At 50.9% G+C, this 21,331-nt stretch overlaps 2 protein-coding genes across 6 annotated transcripts in view; both read right to left on the reverse strand.

Annotated features, from left to right (window-relative positions):
• WT1 (WT1 transcription factor) overlaps positions 1-20,877 on the reverse strand; it is a 34,770-nt gene extending 13,893 nt beyond the window's left edge. For all 3 annotated transcript variants that reach the window (XM_082762647.1, XM_082762646.1, XM_082762645.1), the window contains exons 1-6: positions 19,970-20,877; positions 16,250-16,372; positions 16,051-16,153; positions 11,398-11,475; positions 2,590-2,692; positions 1,080-1,230 (exon numbers count right to left, since the gene is read on the reverse strand). In XM_082762647.1, the coding sequence (XP_082618773.1) occupies positions 1,080-1,230; positions 2,590-2,692; positions 11,398-11,475; positions 16,051-16,153; positions 16,250-16,372; positions 19,970-20,360 (949 nt within the window). In that variant the 5' untranslated portion in view covers positions 20,361-20,877. The remainder of the gene's footprint in view (positions 1-1,079; positions 1,231-2,589; positions 2,693-11,397; positions 11,476-16,050; positions 16,154-16,249; positions 16,373-19,969) is intronic.
• Positions 17,331-19,957, reverse strand: LOC309879189 (uncharacterized protein). Of its 3 annotated transcripts, none has more exons than XM_082762650.1 (3): positions 18,718-19,957; positions 18,284-18,362; positions 17,331-18,138 (listed from the first exon to the last, which is right to left on the reverse strand). In XM_082762650.1, exon 1 carries the CDS (start codon positions 19,897-19,899, stop codon positions 18,934-18,936), a length of 966 nt encoding a protein of 321 aa, XP_082618776.1. In that variant the 5' UTR covers positions 19,900-19,957; the 3' UTR covers positions 17,331-18,138; positions 18,284-18,362; positions 18,718-18,933. The 3 variants fall into 3 exon arrangements, with proteins under 3 accessions (XP_082618776.1, XP_082618774.1, XP_082618775.1); XM_082762649.1 differs by lacking the exon at positions 17,331-18,138 and adding an exon at positions 18,171-18,183; XM_082762648.1 differs by having other exon boundaries at positions 17,331-18,362.
• Positions 20,878-21,331: the final 454 nt, after the last annotated feature.

Genomic DNA, 21,331 nt, shown 5'->3' on the forward strand with positions numbered 1-21,331 from the left:
AGCTTTTCTGTAGACCTTTGGCTTGGAAGACTAAATTACTGTTACAATCCAAATTATCTCACATCTGTAATCTAAGCAAAAACAAAGGTGTCATCTGAGTATTTTGCAGCTTGCATGTTCAGAAATGAAAAATGCTTTGTAATGTTCATTTCTTACCTATCATGGCGTTATGCAAGTACATGTCACCACACAGTATCCAAAAGGAAAAGTTTGCAACTGTTTTTTAATGAAACATTAGACAATCAGCTAAGTCACAACAGTATGGACTACCTTCCTGTTATCTGTTTTATCCCTTTGACCTTCTGTTATATTCACAGTTAACTGAACACCCATTTTTATAGATTTTATTCACAGATTTCTCAATTAGCACAGAAAGAGCTGTCTAAATAAAAATATGATAGGCAATAAAAAATGTGTAAGATGCATATCTGAAGATATTATACATAATAATTACACACTTCCAACAGTATAAATCTTCCAATAGGGGAAATAGACCTTTTTAATAGCCTGCAAGATACAGCAGGACATGTTATTTCCACATTTTGAGACATAAACTGGATTGCCCAAAAGCAGATAGAACCCAGATCTTACCATACGAATTAGTGGCTTCAAGTTCAATTCTTCATGAAAAGATCCCAGAGCAAGCAAGCTCCTTTGCCAGTCCCTGCCTCCAACCCCAACCAGACACGGCTTATACAGGGGGAGAAGATGATGGGAACTTCTTAGCAGTTAACAACAGTTAAATTTTGGAGCAAGCTTTGATGCTCCTAAATTAAAGAAAAATAGAAAGGAGAAGAAAATTCATGGCCCTGAATGACGTCCTCTAACGGTCTGAGAGGGAGAGAGGTGATCTACTTGCTGTCAGGGCTGCTCTGTGTTTTATTTTGCTAGATTCACAGTCTTCTCATCCGAAAGGGGGATTGCCCCGGTGACAGCACGCATCTACCCCAACTGGCACGTTCGCACTGCCCCTGACCTGGCAGTTCATCTCGTGCACCTTACACGGTTTCAGAATCGCCCTAGCCATTCTGCTGTCCAGTGCTCTAACTTGATTTATAGCCATCAACGCTGACACTTACCAGTGTGCTTTCTGCTGTGCATCTGTAAATGGGACAACTTAAAGTATCTCTTGTTACAGCCAGGGTACGCGCACATGAAGGGACGTTTTTCATTTGTCTCGCTTGCTGATCGGACAATAGTTGGTGCTACTCCCGGCACCCGTCGGACATCCTACAATGACAGACGTGTATGTTCACAAGCTTTTGTTTAGCACATTGAAAGGCAAGCACTCAAGGGCACTTCTCCATGACAAAGAGATACTTAAATATACCACACTGCAAACAGGCAACTGTATTTTATTCTGTGTTAATGAACTACAACCTTAGTATGCCTTAATCTGTTACTTCCAGCTTATTAAAATTATTTGAAGGTAAAACACAGCAAGCTCTACTCACTAAATTCTCTCACCAATATTTATATGCAGGATTAAATGGGCCACATTCCAACCTCAGGTGTAATCACACAATGATGAAAGTAACACTGCTTGGCATATGAAATAGTTTTAGGTGTATTCCAGTGTAATAGATAAGAGCATTAGCCAGAGTAACATTCCCTTCTTTTAAATATTCAAATACTTTAAATATTTTAAATATTCATACAAAGTTAGGGTATGGGAAAAAATATGTATTGGGTTAATACAAATTGGTAAAACATAAAACAAGAGAAAGGTGGAAGTGGTGAATAGTTCAGCTTTAATGAGTTTTGGCCTCTGTCACAATGTTCCATCAAAGGTGATCTTCTCCTTCTGGGATAATTAACTTCCATAAACAATGTCCATGCTTACTTTATTCACTCAACAAAAAGCTGGCTCGTGAGCCTATTTCTGAGAACTTGCTACTGAATAATGACTTACTAAACCATAGAGAAAAGAATAAAACATTCTAAAAACATTCATGCAGGTTGACAACACAGAAAGAGAAACACAGAAGAGAAAAGCACTATGTGATGACTTTGCCATCAGTTTTAAGAAGGTATATTTTTTACAGTGATATTTATCAATGATATAACTGTTCAGAAAGGGAGGAAATTAACTCCCATGAATGATAAGTTCCTTCCAAATATTTCTTTAGTCATTAGGAAACAATCACTTATTATATTTTGTTTTAAGGAAATGTGTTTGAATTAGTAAAGCTTCAGAAATCCTTAAAAGCAAAATGTCATCTAGTACTTTTTACGCAGTCATCAGACTTGGTCCATTGTAGCCACAGAAGCTTCACGTGGCCAAAGTAGCTGGAGCTAGAAGTTGGAAGCGGAATCTTGGACCATCTGGAAAAGCTGGTCAGGAATAACTGCTTCACAGATATATTTTAGAAGGAGAAATGTACAATTTTAAACAACTGTTTCAGAAAGAAACTTTGTATTATACTTCAGTGGTTTCAGGGAAGTCATGACACTTATGTCAAGCATTGATACCACAGGGAAACTGAAATCAAGGATGCATTTATAAAAACCAGTGAAGTAAGTAGTAAGTGACCATTACAAGCAGGCAGCAGTTTTACTTCCCCATGAAGAATGGCCTTCTATACTCACTTGTATGCCTCTAAAAACTCCATGGGTGTGTATTCTGTATTGGGCCCCACAGCTGTATAACATGGGAGCACTGTGGTTCTCATTTTCATATCCTGCTGTATGGCTGTAAATAAAGAGGAGAATAACGGAGAAATGAAATATTTTTCACTACTCAGCTCCATTTGAAAGGTTTCTTTTCTTAAGTTGGTGATAACATATGTAGAGTTTGCTTTTGTAGCCAGGTTATCCAAGCTCAAATGGAATTCACTACAGGAAACCTGCTCCACCTTCATCTGAACCCGCTCCCTTCCAGCACAATGCACTGACTCCATGCATACATCTATTAGTATCCATTAAGACAGTCCAGAAAAAAAAAAAAAAAAAAAAAGCCATGGATCTGAACTCTGATGCATTTCCACAAAGATTTTAGGTAAGGGGAAAAATCCACATAGCAGCATAGCTGTGTCATGTGCACATGTGCACATGTACACGTTATCTATCAGTTAAATGTGGGGCTGGCTATTGCTAATATCTTTTGGAATGAGCAAAATGCCTCAAGTTTCACATTAAGTGCAGTGGATTTTTGTCAGCACCTCATGACTCAGATATTACCAGATACTACCAAGAAAGTGATGACATTTATAAGAATAGCAGTCATGTACTCATAAACAGAGATTACAAATCAGTGTCCAAACTATTTATCCCACATATCAACTTGCAGGATACACTACAAATTAACCCCTTATAAAAATAAATAAATAAATAAAAAGGTATAAATTATCAACATTCCTTACACAGCATTGTGACAATTTTAAAATTTTGTAACTTTTGTTGTGGTTTTGGGGTGTCACAATCATATGCTCATTTACTTATTCTTCAAAATCCTATGCTCTGCTTTCCAGAACATCAGGGATATTGCTGTTTTTCCTGTCCGCAACCTTCTTAAAGTAAAAATAATGTAAATGTTACATTAGTGTGGACATTGCCACATGTATGAATATATACTGGCAACAGTACGTGTTCGTATTTTACACTGCACTAGAAATAAGAAAGCCCAGAACAAAGCCCAAGGGCACACAGCTAGGGACAAAGATGGATACATAGGATGTTATCCCAGTCTTTGCCAAATGCTTGCAATAGCAATTTTAAGGGGTCCCTGAGGCCCAGGCTCTCATTTCACTGGTCCTTCCTTTCTCTTCACTCAAAGTTCATGTGCAGAGTAGAATTACAAGGAAGTTTTAAACCTCTTAAGTGATTTGCAGAACAGCCAGTGGAACTGGAATGCGGGAGACGTCTCAACCATTTGTGAACTTCGCTGAGCAGGAGGGGAGCAGTATTTGTGAACAGCTCTTACTGCAGCATGCAGGTCACATTCCTCCTTACTCGTCCACATAGCAGCTTGCAGGCTGTCACCTGGCAGATGCGATCCTTTAGACCAAGTCCTTTGCTGGTAAAATACCAGATTCAAATCCTGACTCCACCTGGCCATTCAAATGAAAGGCTATGCCTTTAGGCAAGCGTGCTCCATTTGTTTCAATTTTAACTGGCAACCGAGTGATTATAATGAAGTAATTTGTAGGGTGGTGGCAATAAGGTATCTCTGATCTGTAACATTCTGTAAAATACCACTGTCTGATTTAAATGGATTAAATACCTCTCTAGACACATACTATGTCTAACTGAACAGGGTCTCCTCTCTGTTCAGGGTCCAATGTGGCTCTTAGTGCCGTAATACAAGTAACAAATTATCATTTGCACAACTCCCATTCCCTACTAGTATTGAATTTTCCTCTCTATTTAAAGGCAGGAAACTCCACAGACGTTAAAAAACAACAATAACAACAACAACAAAAAAGCAGTTGAAAAGCACCCAGTCTATGGTGATGCCCATGTTAATCACAAATCAAAACAGAAATAAGAACTGATATATATATAAGGATGGATTTCCATAGTAGAACCTGTTGCTGATCTGTAATACATCAGCAAGTGTATGGCAAATATGAACGTCAGCATTAGTTACCCCACGTAACTGTGCAACCTCTCATCCATGCCTGCATTAGCAACTTTACACCTTACAACAGAGACACTGAGTCAGATAAGAATTTGCAGGACAGAAACTTCAGAAGGAGAAACAAATACACGCAGTAAGAGGTTAGGCCACAAAACCCAACCTAACTTTCCCTCCAAATTCCCATGGTTTTCGTCTTTCGGTGATGAGCATTTTTGTAAAGACCAGTCAGTTCTGAAATAATTCCTCCCAGGAATAAGAAATAGAACAAAGAGCCTGTCTGTGCCCTCAAGAGTGACACTGGATGGGAGTTATCCTTTGGATGATCTCCACCTCAATTTTTATTGCTTATTTGGGAAGGCTTCCTCAGCATTCAGCCTTCTTCAAATTTCCTCCCATTATTTCTAATTATACTACACCATAACTGTACACACAACTGCAAAGCCTAGAACATTAAAACTTTTCAGAGCTTCTTGACCCATGGTATATGAACAAGGGAATAGCCACAGCTCCCTGTGAGAGACGTTTTAATAAGCGGTAATCACAGCTCCCATTTTACATGGGCAACATTCTCATCAACCCTGGCTGGTACTCAGCATGGTCACCTGGGTGATGACAGTACAATCCATCAGGAGATTCCTTGTTTAAAATGATATTTATTCACTACAAAGCCCTATGGAATAATCTGGCCTCCAGGGAGACAGAAATTAACAGGTGATTGCTCCTGCAGCTTAGTGAAGAAACTGGAACGCTGAAGGGGAGTTTTCACCACCAGTCCCTATTGCTGCACTATTCAGTCCAACCTTCACTCTGCATCAGTAGTAACCTGGTTGTGAAATACATTTTTTTTTTAATTCCAGCCTCTTCACTCAGTGCATCCATGGTATATGCCACGAAAGGTACACCATGCTTATACAGCTGTCTGGCTTTGTGATGCTGCAAATTATATGCTAAAATAAAACTGATGCAAAACTACATGTATATATTTGCATACACACAAATCTTCTAAATACGTTACTGAAACTCAAACACCTGCTTTACTGCATACATAAGATAATGGTGCAATGCAGTCCTATGTAGATGAGCAGTACAAATAACCATTGAATTTTATACCTCCCGTACTTTAAGTAACTGGAAATCTTAAGAGGGTAGGAAATTCCTAATTTCCATCTTTTCTAGTCAGGCATTCTATGTTTAACTAGGCAAACAGACAATGCCTCATACACAGAGGCCACCAAAATCATAAAAATCAGAACAGAAATTGTCCTGATACGCTCCCCAGACTAGGTAATATCCTAGGTCTCCACCAAAGCACTGTAACAGCTACATCGTACATCCCAGATCCACTGACAACTGTACTGTCAGTTAAAAAGATGACACCCCCCAAATGATATATACTGTGCCGTTCAGATGAGCAGTGCTAACTCAGGGTAGGTGAGGAAAGGAGGCTCCTCGGACACGCGTCTTCCCTCCTGCGGGACAGGCTGCCCGGCACCACCACCGCAGCCCGGGGAAGCGCACGCAGCACGCCTGGCAGCTCAGCCACGGCTCCTGCGCTGCCTCCCCCAGCTGCAGAGACACTCAGCTGAGGCTGGGGGGATAAGCAGGAGGCGAAGAGTCGAAATACTAGAGTCCCCAGAGTTACAGATAGGAGAGACACCAGACCAATCCCTTCACAAGTCCTAAAAGGACTCAAAAAGTAAGCAAGGCAAGACACAAACAAACCGGCCTGTCAGTTTCTAACAGGAATTTTTGTTCGAGTAAGGACTGAAGGACTTGGCTTCCCAGCCTGTTTCTGCCTTTGCTTGTAAATATACAATTCCCTTTAATTTCAATGGGAACAGGACAGGGGCAGAACTGGACTATAAATATTTATAATTCATCCAGTTAGTTGGTGAAAAAACAGCTCGGTATATTTTGTTCTCTGGTTCTAGGCAGCCAGAAACAGACCTGGAAACAAATCCATAAAATGTAACTCTAGATAACTGGGAAACAAAGTCTGATCCTTGTGCAACATAAAATGCTAAGCAAGCGCTATGTGTTGTAGAATATTTAGAAGCACTTGCATTTACCATTAGTCCAGCAAATCCTTAACACTCGGAGAGTAGCTCTTTTAAAATGATTAATCTCAAAGTTGTACAGATTGTACAAAGATTAATAAAAATGAAGGTTTTACAGATGAGAACGTGTGATGAAAAACAGAGCAGCTTTAAAGAGTTGTATCAATCTAAGTGGTTATAAAAAAAAACTCATAAAAGATGACATTCTAATCTGAATATTTTTTAAAAAATAATCAAGCTGCAATTTCTCTCTCACACCATTTCTACTTTGTTAAACTGAAATTGTCTGTCTAATGTATAACCCAGTTACAACTTAATCTGAAAAGTTAAGCTTTTTATTATTATTTCATAAACCAAAAAAGGGAAGCTTTAGGGCATACTGTAGAGAGCTAGAAAATTTCAGATGAAATGTGAGTACAAATTGATTCATGAGATTCAGACTTGGAAGAATAAAAAAAGCCAGAAAGCAAGATTACATAAAACAGGCACCACATTAAGCCTCAATTTAATTGTGTTTCAATGCAGGAACAGGAATTTTAGGGTTTAGAAACAGAGCCAAAAATGAGGCAAAGTGAGGGTGTGGGCTAGTCCCGTTGATAACAGAACATAAAGGAAGAGAAGTAGAGTTAATTCCCTCTGCTAAAATATTTACCATCCTAGCACCCTGGGAAAAATATGTATGGAGACAGCAAAGAGATTCTGATTAGTTATATAGAAGATCATGTTTCTGCCTGCTTTTTGTCTAATACTACACAGAGGGTGGAGCTTAAAGCTGCATTTTTATCTGTGCTTTCCAAGGCAAAGGAACATTAAAAATGTGATTTCACAGATTACAGCCCTTCTGCCATCTTCTATGAGAAAACCAGCTGGTTGATGACAGGAAGGCACCGGATTCAGGGGACTCCAGTCTCATCGACTTCAATAGTTTGGGGGATTTTTGACCTCAGTGGAATCAGGATTTCACCCAACGCGAGATCCAAAACAAGATCCTCAGTTATCAGTGGGAAAGGGACGAGTGTCAGAGACCATGGGTCATTGCCCATTGCCAATTCATGTTGATTATAGAACTGATCCCAACTAGGAAGTTTTACACCTCCAAATTTTACTAATAATATTGCTATAGGTAAACAGAAAAACGTTTACAATTCACTTGTAAACAAAATCTGTTTTAAATGCAGTTTTAATAGTGTTCTACAAAGATTATACATAATTTTCCTTCCAGTGAACCTCAGCAAACAGCAAAAGTCCATGCAATATGCTGATCATTTAAAATGCAAGGAAAACCAAAAGAGTAAAAAAATAAATAAAAATAATAAAATAAAAAACAAAATTGTCTGGTTATAGATATATATATGATTTCAGGTGACTGTCAGAAAAATAACTTTTACTCGAGCAGCTGAAGAGAAAACTCTGCAATATTTCTGTTAAGTCTTGCTGTTGGATATGTGGCTCTACTTCTTGCCTACTATGCCATATCATTTCCTGCTTGGTATAAATTATTTCCATGTCCCTTTTATATAGACCTCATCAAACTATCAAGGAGGATTGTATAGTCACGAGGTCAACCTCCACAAAAATACTATAAGGGAAGCCATCATTTTCCACCTTGTACAAATAAGAAAGCAACACAAAGATATTAAGGACAGAAGCTGAGGGAAAAGGTGTCTGCAAATTTTGGACATCCATTTTGAGATGTCTGGGGCCCAAGTTTTCAGCATAATAACCAAAGGACCCATGGCTTTCCTTCAACAGTATAAATCAGGTCTCAGCTTCTCCAAACAAAATACCACAAAATGCCATCAGCAAACAGTGCCATTCACTGCCTTAACCATAAAATTTTCATTTCAGATTTCGGAAGTTGCCCATTTATGTGACAGCTCCCACAGCCAACAAGACAGCCCTCCCTCTTGTCCACCCAAAGCTCAGAATGGGACTGAGAAGTCTCCGGACAAACAGGCAACACCTAACCAAAACACTAGCTCACAAGGCAGCAAACATGGGCTGTTCTTCCCTCGTCCGAGGCCCTGACTTCACATAAGTCATAAGCACAACCTCAACTCAGTCTTTGGCATTCCAAATCTAAGTGAAACTACCACACGGATTCAAAGCATTCAGACTACGCGGTAGCAGCAGTGGGTCGTCATCTTCTCTACTGACACCACCTTGCAGAGAGAAGCTTATTTTGGACTATGAGACCTCCTTCTGGCTTGCCAGCAAGTAGAAACATCTAGAACTCAACTTTTAGGAACCTACTCCATGTTCTGGACTAGGTTAGCCGCAGCCTTTTCTATCTGCTTCCCCATACACACCTCTCTCCCCTTCACCTGCCAGTCTCTCACACTGCCACGCTCCGTCAGAAGACACCACCTCTGCTCCCCTTATGTTCCCCTCTCCACCAGACAGCGATGCCCAGCCAGGCACTCTGTTCCATACCTTTTAACGCCAACCTTGTCTGGATGCCCAGGCCGTGCCTTCTTCTGTGCCCTAATGCTTACACCTACTGAAGGCACTCGAAGGCCAGAACCCACAGAAACAAAGAAATTTCTTGCCCTTCTCACAGCTCAATAGGAATGATTGTTGCTGTCAGCTTTCACCACCTGAAGTCTTGGTTGCCAGATTTCAAACTTTTAATCAGAATTCTACAGCTAACCAAACAGATATTGGCAAAAATGTAAACAGCTAAACCCAGAATGCTTTCAGAAAAACTGCTAGACAGCTCTAGCACAGAAGCTGTTAACTAACCCTACCTAAAATAGATGGCAATAGCTTCCCTTCAGTATATCAAACTGATGCTGAACATGAACCCCAAGAACAAGCTACTGAACTGGTGGTTCACTGTCAAGTACAAAGTGTACGACCCCTAAGCTTCAGACAATCATGGAGTTGTCCAACTACTTGCAGAACTTACCGGTAATGTTTTCTTCCTTATTACAATGCACGCTAAGCCAGGAAGAAGTGCCGGTGAGAACCCAAGGCAAGAAGCTAAACATGGACTGTCAGCATTGGACAGAATCTGGAAGCTCCACATTTCAACAGAAAGACCGATTCCAAAATTCTTAAATTACAAGATCAAGAAAAGCATCTGAAATACTAAACGCCTGGGAATCGCTTATGAACAGTTCATATATTTTAAAGATGTAAATCTTGGGAAGAATACCTTATGTTCATGGCAACTGAGATTGGAGGTACTGTGTATTGTAACTCTCAGCCAGAAAAGACAGATAACTATTTTGGCTCATATTACCAGAGATGAGGCTATGTCTAGCACTGATTTTCCACAGATTCTACAATCTTGGCCTATACCAAAACTTTCAGCTTTGTTTTACCATAGATCATTCATCTTGATTTCTCTCTCTCTCTTTTTTTTTTTTTTTTTTCCCCTTTCAAGCATCCTAGGTCACATACTTTACACTGCTAACAGTCTGACTCCTGGACAAGTAAAAAGCCATTTATTTTGTTCAGTACTCCTTTAATATTTCTATTGTGTCTTTTTTTTCACTGACTTCCCCAAAGAATAACCTCTTCCTTGCTTTAATAACTTGGACCTCAGTCAAGGTTGATGTGTTTCTCCATTTTGCAGGATATTTTCTTCAGAAGAGACAAAACAGTGTCTAATATTGCAATGACTGATCTTTAAAGGGTACAGATTAAAGAGGAAATCACAAACACTTATGGAAAAAAAAAAAAAAAAAAGGAAATAACCTTTAAAAAGAAAGAATCAGCAGCAAAGACACAGAACTGTACACAACTGTGGGATTTGGGGATCTTCTTAACCGCAAGGGATCTCCTTGACAGACCTCCTCGGACTCAATATAGTAGGGCCATTCCAAGATAGTTTACTATGCTACCATCTGACCTTCAAACACCACTTGTGAATGAGCTAGAAGCAGGTCCAATTTTTTTCCTTCATCACACTACAGCATTGAGCAATATGGGCAACGTCCGTATTGAACGAGGTTTCCACTGGTACGGATGGCTATGTGAAAGCGTAGGTCTGCGTGGGCTTTTCTAGATTTCTCCTGTTGTTCACTCGAGAGTGTCAGCACATGCTTAGGTACCGAGAACATCTCAAAGCGGGCTGGTGACACCTACCTTCGGTAGGGGCGTTTCCATAACCATCTGCTCAGAGCAGAGCAGCCCAGCCTTGGCTTTCTCTTGGCTCGCATCGCAGGGCGGCTCTTCTGCTCGCGGCACCAGTCGGAGATGGGGCGAGGGGCACCCCGGCAGCACCCCAGCGGCTCGCACCCCGCCTGCTGCCCGCCGGGGGGCAATTGTTGAACCCTGCCGCCCGTCGCAGCGCCGGCCCCGCTCCTCGTGCTTCGCTGCCCGCCCGGTGGCCGCCACCCCGGCGGGGCCCCGCGGCGCCTCGGGACCTTCCTGCCCGCCCAGCGGCAGGAAACCCCGCGGGGGAGGCGGGCCGGAGCCTCTTCCCGGCAGGTGGGAGGGCGACAATGGCCGGGAGGAAGGAAATCGGGAGGCGGCCGGGCCGGGACACAGGACGCAGGGCCCGGCGGCGGGCGGGAAAGGGAAGAGGGCTGGCAGCGAGGGGCGACGGCTCGGGCAGGGGCGACCGGGACCGGGACCGGGACTGGGACCGGGACCGGCTGTGTAGGGCCGGGGCAGCTTCGAGCCTTTATTTGGGGGCACGGGCGGCTGCTGCGCCGCCAGCCCGGCCCGTAGCGTTTCGTGCTAGCGGCCGGATTCACGTCGGGAAACGCAGCTACAGCGGGAACAGGTCGGAGAAGAAGAAAAGAGCCTTACCCCTTCAGCGTGGAGCCCAAGTTCATTTGATTCCATGTCATGCATTCAAGCTGTGAGGTCATTTGGTATAAATTGTCGCTGTTACGAAAATAGCTAGAATTAGAACCACGTCGTTGTGATCAATTGAAAACCGATACGTCAAAATAGCAACATTTTGTCAACGTTTTTCAATGTCAAAACAGCACGAAGTTAATTTATCTTACTGAATTCTTTTTATCGATGTCGAGAAGAGAAGAGAAGAGAAGAGAAGAGAAGAGAAGAGAAGAGAAGAGAAGAGAAGAGAAGAGAAGAGAAGAGAAGAGAAGAGAAGAGAAGAGAAGAGAAGAGAAGAGAAGAGAAGAGAAGAGAAGAGAAGAGAAGAGAAGAGAAGAGCCCGTGAAAAGTCTCTTTTAATCTGCAAGACTACAAATTTGTAAAGATCGGGAAAGTTTTCCTTACAGGAAAGTCACATCCGATATTGGCACATTGAAATCAATGAAACGAAGAGAGGCAGACCTGTGGGCTAACAAAGCGGATTATTTGTTTAAAAAAGGCAAATCTGTTAACTGCTTTAACCGGGAGTGGGAAGGATCACGTGGCTAATGGAGCGAAACAGCTATCGTGGCTCCTGATGGATGGGACTACATAGAGGGGCTTGACAAGCCGAAGAAAAATGGAGTGGCTGAGCGATAAACTAACCCCGCGACGGGAGCGCGCCGGGCTTTCTCCGCGCTCGGGGCCGCGGGCTGGGAAGGCGCGGGGCCGCGGCACACGCGGGTGCTGCAGGGAGCGCGGCCCCGGGGCGCCGGGGGCTCGGCAAGGAGCAGAGCGGAGCGGAGCGGAGCAACCCCCCGGCCCGCAAACGGGCGCCGTGATGGATGCCCGACAAACGCGCGTCTGCTGTGATGGATCGCACCCAAATCCGCGGGGCTTGGGAAGTGAGCTGATACCGCTCTGACTGCGGAGTCGTTCTTTTTTTTTTTATTTTTATTCTTTTTATTTTTTCCCCGCATGGCAGGTAGAAGCAACCTACAAAAGTCAGATTCCAGTGGGAAGCTTTTGCATATAAAAACAAATTAAGTGACTTCAATCTCGAAGTATGTGTAATATCATTTGTCAGTATCACTGGACACTATTATTCATTAGTGTGTCTGCACTGCTATTATGCTACTACAATGTCCTGCATATCAGCTCAGGAATTGTTAAACTCTCCTGCAGTTTCCCCATTTGCAATAGCAGCTCGTGCTGGTCTGTGCCAACTACGTTTTGCAATTCCACGAATTCTTCCTGTAATGCTGCTGTAATTAATTCCTCCAGGACCCTGATTTTTATTAGAAGTGCCCGCCCGATGCATTTACAGCAGGAGATTTCCCTTTAACTTTCTTTCTCTTGACAGTTCATTTATAAGAGCCTCCCCCACAATATCCACTTTTTCCCCTCCTTTGCTTTTTCATAAAGCAATACACTTATTCATCTTGTCACTAGCTCGCAGCCACTGTACTGCATGCGGCGGCTGGGTGACAGCGCCCCGAACAAGCTGCCGAGCGGGGCGAAGCCCCGGCCCGCTGCCCACACCTCCGCCCCCAAAGCCCCCTCCTGCCCTCGCCACCCTACAGCCGCGCTTCGCCCCTCGCCTTGCACCTCCGCCAGCAGCCCGGCGCTCCGCAGGCAGCCGCCCCGGGCTCTGCGCGAACCAGAGGGCGAGCGGAGCCTGAGGACATGGCCCCGGGACGTGGCCCCTGCCCCAGGCTGCGGGCAGAGGGGTCGGGGTTTGGGGCGCGGCCGGGCGGGGCGCGGATCCGCCGTCCCGCAGCGATCGCGCCCCCAGAAGCCCGGCGGTGGCCGCGGGTCGCCCGGGGGCCGCCGGGCACCGCGGAGGGAAGGATCGGGTGTCTCGCGTCTGACGCGTGACGGAGAGCAGGACACGGGCAGCTCCATCTGCGCCCTTTGGTATTGACAGCCCCACAAGATGATCTCACGGACCCGACGGCCCCGCTCAGCAGCTCGGCTTTGAATGAGCCTTGAGTTACGAGAAGGAAAGCGGGGTCTCTGGGGATGTGCCTGCGTTGGTTCCAATCTGAACCGCCGGCCCTCCAAATGGCCGCAAAGAAGACACTAAAAATAACTTATTTTCATTACGGAGATGCTTTTAAAGAGAAACGAGAGGAAGGGGGGGGGAACGTTTCTACAACGGGGATTAATGTAAGTTGGAGTGGAATAAAAGGAAGTCAAAGCTGAGCAAAAAGGGAACTTAAAAGGAAACCAGTAGTAGATCATATAGAGTTTGTTTTGGCCTGCATCGCGGTATTACCGAGTTCTTGACCTCTGCGCAGAAAGAGCTATAATCTGAACCGAGACTCCTCCGCTTTTAAAGTCTTTGTAAGTGTGACTCACAGTAAATTTTCAGCATCGGGCATGTTTACTACATTAAACAGCGCGAGGTAGAAAAGTTCACATCCTCGCCGTGACGAACTGGACAGCGGCGGCCACCCGAGGCCCTGCGGCCAGCGGGGCACGGCTGCAGCCGGCCCCGGCCCCGGTCCCTGCTCCTGCCCCAGCCCCGGCCCCAGCCCGGCCCCGGCCGCAGCGCTCCCTGGCAGCGGGGCGGGCCGCGCAGCAAGCGGCGAGCAAGGGATTGCTGAGATGCTTTCGCTTCCAGCACGAGAATTACGATCTCTCGGCTAGAGCTTCGAGCTCTCGCCTCCCCGGATGCTTTGCCTCGGTGAGGGAGACAAGGGAAAGGGCTCCAGGCGGAGCGGCCGGCCCGGCCTCGAGGCTGTAGAGCGAGGGCAGAGCGCGCCCGGGCTGCGAAAGCAAACCGGAGCTCCGCAAAGGGAATAAATGCGGCCTCAGGAGCAAGTAGGAGATTGCGCTGAAGCGGTTTTGGACAGAAAGAGCGCGGCTGGTCTTTAGGCTAATGCCTCGCAGTGTAAGCGGCCGTCCCTTGCCCTTGACAACACTTCCTAGGAAGAGCACTCGTGCAGTGGGAAACCCGCTTTTCCCCCGGCTTCCCTCCCCAGAACACGTGGAGGTGGGGACGAGGGTCCCCGAGCTCCCCCACCTGTTCAGGCTGAGCTGCCGGAGCGGGCCTTGTAGTGCAGGGGCTCTCCCTCCAGCTGCAGCAAGTTCTGCCCTGATTTACACGCCCCACGCACAGCAGTATTGGCTCCAGGGAGGTTTAAGGGCTTAATCCGTACCCTACCGAGGCCAGCAGCAAACCTGCCGGGGAGCAGAGTGGGATCGCTCCCCTGCGTGCGAAAATGCCCGCTCTGGGGGATAGGCGAGGAAAGCAAGGCGCGGAGCGGGGGCAGAGCCCCGGGGCCCGGCGGGGCCCGGCCCGCTCCCGGAGCGGCGGCTCGGAGCTGCCCTCCCGACGCCTCCCCACAAATCATATTTATAGATTTCCCTGCGAGGCGAGCAATCTCTGCCACTTCGGCGCAGGAGTTCTCCCCGCCAATTATTCTGCAGGCTAATCTCTCTGGATAGGCTTCTTTCCTTCCTTCATTACCTCATTCCCTCCTTCCCTTGACGTCAACTCACGTTCATTAGAGAAGTGGCTTCTGGAAGTGACAGAATTTTGTTGTCCCGCGTCCAGTGTTGATTAATCAGAGATGATATGACCGGCCTCTAAGAGGAGCCGCTCGCGGCTTCCTTCGCGGAGGCATATTGTTTTGTGTGCTAGAGTTACTTAGCAACTCGAAGATACGGGACGGGCTCCAAGTTCACAAAAAGTTGAAGAATAAATTTTGGGGAACTTCTCTGCTCACTAAACACGTTGTAAAACTGCGAGAGGCGCGCCCAGCCCCCACGGCAGAGGGAAGAAAATGGGAAACCGCTCTTGCAACGGGCCCTTCTGTTTGCAAGGCCAGTTCGCGCTTAGAGCAAAGCTCCAACACACCTTTCTCCCGGCAAGGAAACCCCATAGCTGTATTGCCCCGATTTCAGAAAACAACCTCTCTGCAGGCCGGTCCCCTCCACTCCTGGGAGCCATCGGGAGGGCTCCTGGTCTGCGTGCCGAAGCCTCCGGCCGCTCATCCCGTGCTGCCCGCCCGACCCCCTCTGCTGCCCACCGGTGAGCCCTCCCGCGCCCTCCCGGCAATAGGGGGGAGCGGGAGCGGGGGTTCCCGGCGCCGGGCAGGCCGCCGCCGCCTTTCCCCAGACGTGGCCGAGCCGCGCCGAGCGCAGGCTGCACCCCGAGGACCGCAGCAGAGGCCTCGGGCAGCGAGGGATGCTCAGCGGCAGGCGCCGGGCAGGGCTCCGCCGGGCTGCCCCGTGCCTCTCCTCTCGGCCCGGGCGGTAGAAGAGCGCACCGGAGCAAATCCCAAATCCTGGGCGCCAGCGGGCCCTGCCCCAGGTGTGTGCCCGCTGCGCTGGGGTGGCTGGCACCTGCCAAGAGAGCGTCTCCCCGGAACGGGGAGCCAGCCCCGGAAAGCTCGGCGGGGCCAGGCTGGAGGGACAGCCTCTTTTTTTCCTTTTTTCCTTTTCTTTTTTACCGTGTGTCTTGTTGTGGTTTTGTTTGTTTGCTTTGTTTTTAGAGAAAGGGAAAACTGAACTCGTTTCCTCGCAGCAAAGAGAGAGCTGCTGGGAGGACACGGCAGGGAGAGACCCCGCCCGAGCACCCCGCGCGAACCGAGGGGAGGGCAGGCGGGCACAGCTCCCTGCCGGCGGCGGTACCTGTTGTAGGGGGTCCGCAGGAGCAGGGCCTGACTGCCCGTGCAGCTGTCCGTGGGGGTGTGACAGCCGTACACCGGGGGAGGCACCGAGTACTGCTGGTCCCCTGCAGAGGAAGGGGGAGAGAGTTAGCCCCCGCCGCGCCCTGCGCTGGGGCAGCCCAGGCTCTGAGCCGGGCTCTGGCAGCGGCGCCTGGAATTACCTAGCGAGGTCTGCTGGCTGATGGGGTCCTCGTGTTTGAAAGAGTGGTTTGTAAACTGTGCGGCGTGGTGAGACGGCGTGTGGCCGTAGCTCGGAGTCCCATCGAAAGCCACGGTGCTGTAACCTGCCGGAGAGAGCACAGCGGGGTTAGGGGGGTCACGGGCTGCCCGGCCCGGAGCTCGCCGCCAGCCTCCCTCCCGCAGGGCGTCGAGCATGAGGCGCCGCCGCGGGCTGCCCCAGCTCCACGCCCCGGTGCTGCTGGGCACGGCGGGGGAAAAGCCGTGGCGAGGGTTTTGCTCTTCCTCTGCGCTCCCCGCTACCCGCCGGGACCGCACTTGGGGGGCTGCGGGCGCGGGGGGAGCCGGGGGGAGCCGGGGGGCGCGGGGCGGCCCCGCGGGAGAGGCGGGCCGGGCAGCCCGCTCCGAGGGGCGGACAGTCGGAAGTCTCGTTCGTGTTTAAAGAGAACAGATCGGCTTCGGTAATAAAAAGGATGTTTTCATTAATCGTTGCTCATATTAAAGAGGAAGATTCCCATCTGCTCTGTGTACTCCTCTGCCGTTTCCAATTTAGAAGTTACCCTTTAATCTCTCTCTCTCTCTTTTTTAAGAGCAGCTTTCTGAAGAGTCTGCAATAAAGAGGCGGAATGTTACATGCAAAAATAAAACTCCTCCTTTCAGCGAAAATTGCTCTCCAAAATAATAAACAGCCTATTTTGTTTCCTACGCCGAGCAGATTCAGATGGAAAGAGACCACCTCTGCTGACCCCGGGCCGACACGAAATCGTAAATCAGGTGCTTGGACACCAACTTTCATTAATGACTTGGAGCTGGCTAAACAACTTCAGCTAAAAAAGTAATTACAAAGTAATATTATCTCAGAGGCTTCTCGGCTCGTCAGCATTTACCCCGAGAACCGAGCTCCTCCGAGAGCCGCTCTTCCAAAAAAAACAAACCAAAACAAAAAAGCCCAGCGCGGGCTGGGAAAACAACCCAAACAACCCAAAAAGCACGAGCGCTAGCTCCTCGCTCGCAGCCGGCTCCTTGCAGCACGGGCATCCTCTGCAGCCCCGCCTGGCAGCCGGGATATGGCTGCGTTGGCTGCTACGGGGGTGCTCGGCGCTGTGCCCGCCGCAGAGCCCACCACTGGGGCTTTGCCGAGCCCCCGAAGTGGGGAGGCAGCAAAGGGAGCCAGCCGCTTGTGGCTTCTCCGTTTTATTGTCTCTGCAGACAGATCCTGCGACATTACAGGGTTTAATTAACCTGCGGAATTGCGCAGGAGAAATGAAGGGAGCGATGGGGAGGAAAAACAAAAACAAAAAGAAAACAAAACAAACAAAACAACAACAATAAACAACCTGAAGACTTTGTAACCTTCACCTTTGCGATGATCTTAAGCTGGCCCTAGCACTCTGGGACCGGGGCAGAAGCGGGCTCACCCTCTCCTAGCCCAGGCTATCACCCATGCCCCTGCCCTAGGAGCAGAGCAGAGCGACTTTCGCGGCGATGCGAACAGCGTTGACAGGCCGGTACCTCACGGACTCCCATCCCACAGCTGTTTCTCGCTCCTTATCTCCTCCCTTAGCCCTCAGGGTAGAGACTCAACCTTCAACTCCCTTTTCCCCTTTTCCTTTTTTTTTTTTTTTTAATAATAATAATAATAAAAAACTTTCAGAAAACACTGACACTTTCTACGCTACTTTTGGCCTGGCGCAGACTTTTGGTGACCTTCAAAACTCAGCTCGGAGCAGTCCGATGTTTTGGCCGCATTTTCCGGTGTTGCCTGACCCAAAGCTTCAGGAATGTGATAAGAAAGTTGAGTTCTGAACCGAGCTGCCGATAGCGAGGTCTCTTTAATTAGGGCGTTATCAGAGCCAGGCCTGATTAAAATGTGCTGAAAATAATTGAAAGTTGTACATCTGTTGGAGAACGGGGCCCGCTGGAGGAATCCAGTTGTTGGAGGAGCCCAGCTGGATGAAAGAGACAGGCGAACGAGGAGAGGAAAATTGGGCAGAGGTTTCAAAGCCTCGGCTCCCTACCCCCACACCGCACCCCAGACTTGGCAGAAGTGTCATCGCAGAGCCAAGGTAACGTCTTTCCCACGGTCGGAAGAACCGGCTAGAAAACCAAGAGTTCAACCTTGAGGAGAGCGAAAGCAAGAACATTTCATCCATCCCCGGAAAAAAAAAAAATAAAAACAACCAAGGGAAAATAATAATAAAAAGCATACACCCTTTGCCGAATTCCCTCTTGCTGAGGAGCCGGCCGCATGTGGCTGCAGTGGCGGTGGCCGAGCCCCGGCGCTGCCCCGCGGCGAGCGGAGGGAGGCAGCCGCCCCGCAGCGCCCGCTCCCCGGGACGCGCCTTCCCCCGGGCTCCCGCAGGACTCCGGAGCACGGGAGCCGGGCCGGGAGGTGCGAGCAGCTCCCTGCAGCCAGGTACCGCCGCCGGCACGGCTCCGCGGGCACACGCACCTGCGTACCGGGGCGCGACCGCAGCCCGCAGGCTGCCGCTGTCCCAGGGAGATCGCGGGCTGGGGGCTGCGGGGGCTGCCCGCACTCGGCCCTGCTCGGTCTTGCGCGTTAGACGCTCCGCTTCCCTTCGGGGTGCTTAAAAACGGGCCGGCTTTAATCCCCTCGCCCTCCTGGTCGCTCCTTCTGCGCGGCGCTTAAAAGCCCTCTAAAATCCTTTCAGATCTCTAAACCAAAACCAAAAGGATGCTCCGCGCGACTTCCAGCCCTGCTGGCACCGCCGCACGGCACTCCCGGGACTCGCCGCCCGCCCGGCGCGGCCGAGCCTCCTGCGGGTCCCGGGGATGCTGCGCATCTCTGCCGGCCGGGCTGCGGCCCTGCCGCCCCGCTCCGCCTTCTCCGACGCTGCAGCCCCGCAGCTCGGCGACGGCAGGGGCAGGGGCCGGGGGCAGCAGGGCCGGGGCAGCGGCACCGAGATTCCCCTTTGATGTAAACGTCCCCCCGAGCCGCTCGGAGCTCCCGCTTGGACTCGGCCTCCTCCCTCGCCCCCCGGCCGCCAGGGCGCAAGGGGACAGCCCGAAGCCACCGGATCCCGCCGGGGCCACCCTCCTCGGCCCGGCCCCACGGCCCCGGGCCGGGCAGTGCGGGGCCGGAGCTCCACGACGCGCAGCTCCGGGGCCGGCGGGAGCAGCGGGGAGCACGGCCCGAAGGTCTGCGGGCTCTGCCTCCCTCGGCGCGGTAGCACCAGCAGCGGGGGGAAGGAAAGGTGGCCGATAAGCCCCGTCCCTCCTGAGGAGCTGCCCCGAGCCGGCCCCGCAGCCCACGCGAGTTTGGCAGCGCGGGGTGCGCGGCGCCGCACAGCTGAGATGCTGAAAAGAAACCAAAAGCCGCCCCTGCGTGCGCAGCTCCGGCCTGGGGAGGACTCGGCGCTCCCGAGGTCAATCCGGCAAGAGGCAGACGAACGGCCGAGGGCCGCGGCCTCGGGGCACGGCTCCCCCGGCCCTCCCGCCGGCATCTGTCGGGGGACCCGTGTCCACTTCGGGATACGGCCCAGCGAAGCCTGGAGAGCGAAGCCCGGTGCGTGCGGGGAAGCGGCTCGGGGCTCCCGCGGCTCCCCGGGGCCAGGCGGGGAGGTAGCGGGCAGGGCCGGTTCGGCCGACCCCGGCCCGGGCCCGCTGTTCGCATCCAGCGAGGCTACGCGGGTGCCCCCGGGGACGGCCCCCGAGGCCGGGGCCCCCGGCAGCGCTGCCCTTACCCTGGTTGCGGATGGCTTGCTGGCTCTCCAAGCAGTTGGGCAGGTAGGGCCCGTTGGGGAACATCCTAGCCTGGCTGGAGGGCGGCTGGCTGGGCGGCGGGGCGCCGAAGGGCCCGTAGCGGCAAGCCCCGGCCGTGCCCGTGAACTGGCCGGAGAAGTGGACGGTGAAAGCGCTCAGGTACTGCTCCTCGTGCGGGTCCGACCCGTTCCAGCTCGGCTCCTGCTTGATGAAGGAGTGCGGCCCCAGCGAGCCGTAGGAGGCCCCCGGGGGGAAGTCCAGGACGGGAGCCCACTGCGCCGCGCTGCTCACCGGCATGGTGCAGTTGCTGTTGCCCGGCAGGGAGGGCACGGAGGGCAGCAGCGCGTTGAGGTCTCGGACGTCGGACCCCATCTGCTCGCAGACCTTCTGCCTGCCGCCGGGCAGCCAGTCTCCCGCCGGGCCGCACTTGTTCCAGGACACCTGGCCCCTGCCTGCCAAGCCGGAGGCCGGCTCCGGCTGCAGGCACCAGGCGGGCGAGCTCAGCCCTTTGGGGGAGGTTTGCTCCGCGACGCAGCTCCCCGGGTCCAGCCCTGCGGGAGCCGGCAGCAGCGACAGGGCGAGGTTGTTCTCCAGGATCGCCTCCGGGGTCGCGCCCGCTCGCAGCGCAGGGCGGTCGGCGTGCGTGCGTGGCTGTGTGTCCGCCCGGCCGTGTGTCCGTCCGTCTGCCCGTCCGTCCGTCCGTGCGTACGCGTGCTTGGGGGGGGGGGGGACTGGGGACTGGGGGGGCACAGCCGCCTCGCACGCCTCACCTCGGATGCCTGCTCGCCCTCAACTTTGCAAAGCTCAAATAGAGGCGGCTGCCGGGGAGGAGGAGTCAGCCACGCCGATCCTCCATTCACACAACCTCCGCCGAGGGGCTGCCCACAGCCCGCTCCGCTGCACCGAGCCAGGCCAGGCACGGGGGGGAGGGGGCCGCGCGAGCTGGGGACGGAGGGGGAGAGGTTACCGGGGGAGAATATATCTCCCCTACGCATCACTCCCACCCTTCCTCCGGTGCAAGCGCCACTAAATCTCACCCTAACATCCCTTCGCTTTAGGAGACTTGGCGAGACTGTTAGAGGGATCCAGGTGGCCAGTAAGTACGTGCTGGACGACTTCCCCTGCCAGCTCCCTGCGTGGCCCGGGGGACTCCCGAGGGCGGCGGGGTCGCGGGCCCCGGGGACCGCGTGGAGAAGCCGCCGCCCTTGCAGGATCGAGGGGAAGTGACCCAGCCCGGGCCGGGCGGACCCAGCGAGGGGAAAGTGTCTTTCCAGGTGCCTCTCCCCCTGGGGGAGGACTCCGCGCCTCCCCGAGCTGCTGCGGGCTGGCCGCCCGGCCCCGCT

The sequence above is a fragment of the Aythya marila genome (genome assembly GCF_965140915.1).
Source record: "Aythya marila genome assembly, chromosome: 5".
Taxonomy (NCBI): Eukaryota; Metazoa; Chordata; class Aves; order Anseriformes; family Anatidae; genus Aythya; species Aythya marila.

What these genes read in the sequence shown, in the direction of transcription:
- LOC309879189 (XM_082762650.1), bottom strand. Translation starts at nt 19,899, where the DNA reads ATGCGAACAGCGGGCCCGGGCCGGGGTCGGCCGAACCGGCCCTGCCCG.